The sequence below is a fragment of the Clupea harengus genome, chromosome 17 (genome assembly GCF_900700415.2).
Source record: "Clupea harengus chromosome 17, Ch_v2.0.2, whole genome shotgun sequence".
Lineage (NCBI taxonomy): Eukaryota > Metazoa > Chordata > Actinopteri > Clupeiformes > Clupeidae > Clupea > Clupea harengus.
In genome coordinates, this window is record NC_045168.1 from 21,781,713 (window position 1) to 21,787,712 (window position 6,000).

Below are 6,000 nucleotides of genomic sequence, written 5' to 3' on the forward strand. Positions count from 1 at the left end.
AAAACATTTGGAAGTGTCATTAAAAACATCACAAATGTATTATCTGTTGATAAAAAAAGCAAAATAAGATTCTGCACTAATGTATTCTTCCCAGTAGACATAAAAATATAAGATAATGTGATACGCTTTGTAAGATGGAACGTGAAATTAACAGTGATATGTTGTAAAAAAAAAAAAAGAACTGATGCAAATACACACCAATTAGTAATCCAAAACTCACCCTTTGCTCCCACCCATTCATATACACAAAACAAACAATATGTGGATAACTCTATTAAAGGTACAGTCTGCGATTCTGGTTAAATGTTATTTATATTTGAGCATATAAGCCAATCAAATTACACCCTCCTTCTATTTTCCTGAAGCAACGTGTTGATTGGCTGGGATAGTGTATGCTTTGGTCAGAGCAACGATCACCAGTTCTTGTGCACGCACACACAGAACAGACAAGTATTAGAACTTGTATTGTATTTGAATCACAGGCTGCACCTTTAAAAAGTCATACTAAATCAAATCAAAGACATACAAACATTTGGATGCCACTAAAATGTAACAAACAGAGGAAGTTTCATAGAAACCAGCTAATGAGCAACCCCAGTGAAAATTGCAGTACTCTGCAACAACACTTAGGCTGCATAATACATAGCTTTGACCCTAAGCCCAGAAGAACAAGCTCCTCTCTAAAAGGTCCTTGACATGAACTACTCGCTTTCCAACTACTTGCTTTCCAACTACTGTTGGCGTTCTTCTTCTTCTTCTGGGCTCTCTTCCGAGACAGGTTCAAGCTTGTATTAACTCAAAAACATGTACCGTCAGTTAACAGGACTGCATTCCTCCAGCACAACCACACACACACATGTGAAGTTCATACGAACTAATCGTGTGGAATGGGAGGCCGTAGCTAGGTCATGCAGATCTCCTGTAACAAGAGAAACACAGAAAACACAGAATTCAGTGTGGTGCCCAACTCTGACCCCCGCCTGTGTTTCTCAGTATGGCACGTGGCAACAAACAAGCTCTTTTGCTCATGTCAAATATGTACAGGAACACACGTTGTCGTACGCTCTTTCTTTCATGCTAATTCAATTCCAAACTCCATTGACAGTTCTTTTTTTTATGGATCAGTCCACAAATACAAAACAGCACAGTGTGAGCGTGAGTATGAGCGTGAGTATGAGGTGAAGCAATTCGTGGTTTGCAATTCCAAGTGATGTTCATAGGAAAGACAGACCTACCACATTTTGTCTTGGTGGGAGGACATTTTCATGTTGACACACGTGCGACTCCGCACTGGTATGGAGCCGTAGGCCATGATGCTGAGGCGGCTGGAACAAACAGAGACGTTTTCAGTGTTTTGGGTGAAACTCTCTCATACACGTTACAGCTTTTCTCCGTCAACAGGCACCAACAATCCCTGAATTCCTGAATCCCAGTACTCCTTTGAATTTCAATCCATGTGATATTAACCTGTCTATACCCCACTTTTTGAATTTTAAGGGATCACAAATCTGCGCCGATACTGATGTATATCATCTTATACATGTTAGGGGTATTACACATTAGATATACGGTATTATATCATACAACACATGCCATACTTACCACACTGTGCATGTTGCTTTCCATTTGCAGGAGGCACTCCAGAGTCTCCATCATCTGCTCCTTCCGCAGGGCTTGGAGCCTCCCGTGGCTGTGCAGGCTCCTCTGATCCCCTTCTCGCACCGTGCCGCCGAGGGCCATGGCTGCACTCTGCAAGACACTCAGCCCTGGATGACAAAACACGAAGGAAAGAATTAATGAAGATTCACAGAGCATGTTGGACATCATTACAGCGTATATAAAGAGGACAAACTGCATCATGTCAAGTTCAAACATGCAAAAATTATAAATGAATAAACACATAAATAGCTATAAATCACAAAATAATAAATAAAGAATTATACGTAAAACTGGCTCAAAACTGGCTCAAAGTGAGCCTCAAAATATATTGAATAGGGGCTAAACAGAGGATCCCTTAAGAAGGAAGTAAATTAGTGTTAGCAGATTGCCAGGGGACTTTGACCTTCCAAAAACAGCACATATATCTGCGCTTCTCTAACCTCATGTCCCTAAACAACACAGGGTGTGGCAGAACAGTCAGAGTGAATAGGAGACATTTCATACCATTAAAATCCTTGACCTCTAAATCTACATGCACTCCATCTTTCATCGAGTTTTCGATGACCTGTTGAGAAAATGGAATGATATGTTAGTTCAATGCAAAGTTTGCGACATGAAGTACAATGTGATTTCACAACTTTGGCCTTGGAAAATTTACAAAGCTTCAACAGCCATGTACTCCCTGAAGACACAGACTGAAAAAGACTAGTTGTTGTGACCTGGAGAATGGAGCTGTGTACCTCTGTAAGATGTTTAACAGTAAGACATTTCCAAAGCGATACAGGAGGTTTATGTACCTCTAACACCCTGACGTAGCCACTTTCAGCACTGAGATGAAGACATGTTTTTCCACACAGGTCCCTCTCATTGATGTTGGCACCCAAACTGATCAGGTCAGCCACCATCAGATGCTGGTTCCTCTGTGCAGCCAAGTGGAGAGCAGTCTATCAGGAAAAGAACCCCAAAAACAAGTGGTTATCATTAGAGGAATACATAAATGTCACTTTTCCATGAATTGCAATGCATGACTTTGCTTTTCTTTACCTTTCCCTCCCCTTCTTTAGCATTCAGTTGCATCAGGGCAGCCATCCTTTTGGCGACGATGTACACAGGTGCCCGTTTGCCCTCTTCGACCAGTCGATGAAGCAGCCTGGAGATGTGTTAGGACAAAAGTTCATGACCCTTACAATTAAACCACTGAAATGTTTTTGGAAAATGATATCATGGCTAATAACTTTAATGGAGTAACACTGACAACCTTATAAACACGACTGTGCAAAGACTACAAAGAGAAGGGGCTCTTTTAGTTATGGCGGCCAATCAGACTGCTCTTATGCCAACTACTATATGTGAATGTTATTAGTCTTATGTAATTCTTTCTAACAGGCAAGTGCTTCTTTTCCGTGGAAAGAAATCCTTAAAAAAACAAAACTCTAAACGGGGTCAGGAAATATGTCTCTATGTGTGTACATGTGCCTGCTTCCTTTAAAAGCAAAGAAACAATATTTATTGTTAAGGACGTTCTAGTAAAGGTGTGAATCTGTGTGTGTGTGCGTGTGTATGTGGTGTGTGTGTGTGTGTGTGTGTGTGTGTGAGAGAGAGAGGGGGGGGGGGCGGCGTCAGAGAGGGTAATTGGTCAGCTACTAATTACCCTAAAATAACAACGGTGTGTGTGACTAACACCACCCACACCTAGAGTACTGTTGCATTACTGAAGAATGAGCCCTTGCAGCTTACAGCCACCTGTGCTCCATAAAACTGAGCTATTTATATTGTAGATAAGTCTGATTTACTGGCTTGACTTACATTTTTCCATTCCTGTCAGGTGCAAGAAGCTCTCTGTTGGATATTCTTTTAAGAAGGTTCCCCTCCTTCTCGAGCTGGTTCCAGAAGAACTCGTTAGTCCACTCCTTCTGCTGATAGCAGAGTTGCTGGAACCCAGGACTTTTCATTGATCCCTCTCCATGGTCCAGTCCCAAGTCACAGGGAGGCTCTGGGCTTGGTTGAAAGGCGTCGTGATATGAGGGGATTTGGTAGTCACCTGGACTGGGGCAGTCGTCAGCGACACACTGCTGTGGGCTGGGGTGAAAGTCTGATGAGTGGTCAATACTGTAGCCACTAAGGCTGTCAGAGATGAGGTCAATGCTCTGACGGTACTGTGGGCACGGGAAGGAGAAGCAACTTTCTGGGGAGGGCACTGGAGTTGAGAAAGGCTCTGGGGTTAAAGCCATCTCAGTTTTCTGATTGAACTCACAGACGTATGTCTGAGGGAAGAACTCTTTTGGCAACTGATTGTACTGGGAACTGTTGGGTGAGGCGAGAAATTTGCTTGGTTGGTTTGTAAGCGTGCTAGTCTTAAGGTCTTCTTCCAACACCTCCACTATGATGGATAATTCTTCCTGAGCCATTGTGTGATGTTTTTTCTAGAAGTCAAATAAAACAGACAAAACATTCACCTAACTCGTCCACAGATAGTTTGAAAGTGAGCAGACAACTTGGTGAATGGTTTTCACTAGTATATGGTATTCACTAGTATTCACCTGGCTGTTTCTTCGATCTGCTGAAGTCTTGACTCGTTTTTTATCTCCTGTACAAAGGCAAACATGAATCACACAGTGTCAAAGCAAGTCACACATTTCAAATGGATAGTTTAATAGTCTTTTTCTCACGTTTACCTTTTGATGTTTTTCCCGAGATTCTCTATGGAATGAAAGAGTACATGAGTAAACAGACATGTACAAACTATTACAACAATATAAGTACAAAATTATGAGAAGAAATTGTATCTTCATGACAGTAGCCTACCTGAATATCCTTTGGATCCATGCCCTTGGCGAGGCGTATGTTCCTTAACAAGTCCCTGACAGGCATTCTTACTCTGACACCAAGATATCTTTTCTCAGCTTTAGACCTGGAACGTTTAGTACCTGTGTAAAGAAAGGTAGATTCATCATTCGCTGTAGCAAAACTATCTGACTATTTCACAACTCCCACTTTGCAAATCATCTATTAATCTATCCTTAGCTAAAAAAAATAAAACAGTTACAACCTTACCATTTAAAGATGGAACTGAGAGTTTGGCATTTTCACCGTTGGAGTCAAAGTGAACCTCGGATATCGGACGCATGATCTCAGTGTAGCAGGTGGTCACTTGCACTTGTTAATATTTCTCCCTGTAGCCGTGAGTTGACGTCTTGGCAACGAAAGCCTTTCCCTCCGATCGAACTCAGGATCTGCTATATCCTTGAAGCCAGCTGTAAACGTTTGTTTTTAACCTACAGGTCACACATATTTCCTTTATGTGGTTCGTGATAAAATATTTAAATAGATATTTATGTTGTTCTACCAGTGCACCTCCTCTCTAGACATGTCTTGCAAATGCACAGAAGCGACGTTAGGCAGGCTATAAGCTATGTCCCAGATCCGGTTGAAGGCGTGTACACAATTTTTTTCTTTACTTCACATGTATGTCAGAACCAGTGTTGCAGCAATTTCATCTCAACAGTCCCGCCTCCAGAGGTGAAAGTCACTAACAAACGATGAAGCAGAAATGTTAAGCGAAAATAAGCATGCGTGCAGTCGTGAAGTCAGTAAGGAGGGCTCATACTTCATACTTATGATACTTTTAACCTACTTTATATGGCACATAGTTCTACAGTTACTGATCTCAGAAGCTTTACTTTGCTAATTTAAGCCCGTCTATTAAAGCCTAGTGACATCCATCTTCTTTTAATCATTGCACTGAGTGGCTGAATGCCAAAGTGTTTCAGAAAAAAACATCGTTGCCTTTAGAATGTTTGAGGCTGTGGCACCATACACAAACTGTTTGAATACATTCTATATTGTTAAATTCTGGTGACTTGTTTGACCATATTTGTAATCAGTCAGCTGGGAGTTCAGGTTGCAGACGTTGGCCATCCCACATCAATCATCTCACATCATCAACTGCATCAAACAACAGACACACCATGCAAAGGTTCAAGCTGTCGCAACTTTTTGTGAGGACAAACAAGCATCCCCTTAAACTTCAGAGATGACATAGGTGAAGGCTGTATTTAATGAAGGCCATGGCAGATGTCAAATACGGGCCACACTTTGTCCACAAGGTTGCCTTCGAATAAAAACCTATGGGCTTTATGGTGTCTTCCTGGTGAGGTAGTTATCTACCTCAGCCTCGAAGTATTTGTACTTCGTTACTGTACTTAAGTAAATGTGTACGTATCTGTACTTTACTTAAGTAAAAATAATAGTGCATACTTTTGACTTTTACTCCGTTACATTTTGCAGCTATTATCTATACTTTTTACTCCACTACATTTCTACAATATATGTCGTTACTCG

The 6,000-nt window shown here is 41.3% G+C and overlaps 1 protein-coding gene across 1 annotated transcript; it reads right to left on the reverse strand.

Annotated features, from left to right (window-relative positions):
• Window positions 1-1,395: 1,395 nt before the first annotated feature.
• zgc:113279 (uncharacterized protein LOC553749 homolog) lies at window positions 1,396-5,072 on the reverse strand. The gene is made up of 9 exons (XM_031584030.2): window positions 4,714-5,072; window positions 4,465-4,586; window positions 4,335-4,359; window positions 4,200-4,246; window positions 3,466-4,082; window positions 2,704-2,809; window positions 2,457-2,603; window positions 2,164-2,224; window positions 1,396-1,766 (listed from the first exon to the last, which is right to left on the reverse strand). Exons 1-9 carry the CDS (start codon window positions 4,784-4,786, stop codon window positions 1,579-1,581), a joined length of 1,386 nt encoding a protein of 461 aa, XP_031439890.1. The 5' UTR covers window positions 4,787-5,072; the 3' UTR covers window positions 1,396-1,578.
• Window positions 5,073-6,000: the final 928 nt, after the last annotated feature.

Bases quoted from the DNA above. Each gene is read 5' to 3' on its own strand.
- zgc:113279 (XM_031584030.2), bottom strand. From the start codon at position 4,786: ATGCGTCCGATATCCGAGGTTCACTTTGACTCCAACGGTGAAAATGCC. The intron at 4,360-4,464 runs GTAGGCTACTGT...TTCATTCCATAG, and splicing joins TGGATCCAAAGGATATTCAG to AGAATCTCGGGAAAAACATC. The intron at 2,604-2,703 runs GTAAAGAAAAGC...TTTTCCTGATAG, and splicing joins CTAAAGAAGGGGAGGGAAAG to ACTGCTCTCCACTTGGCTGC.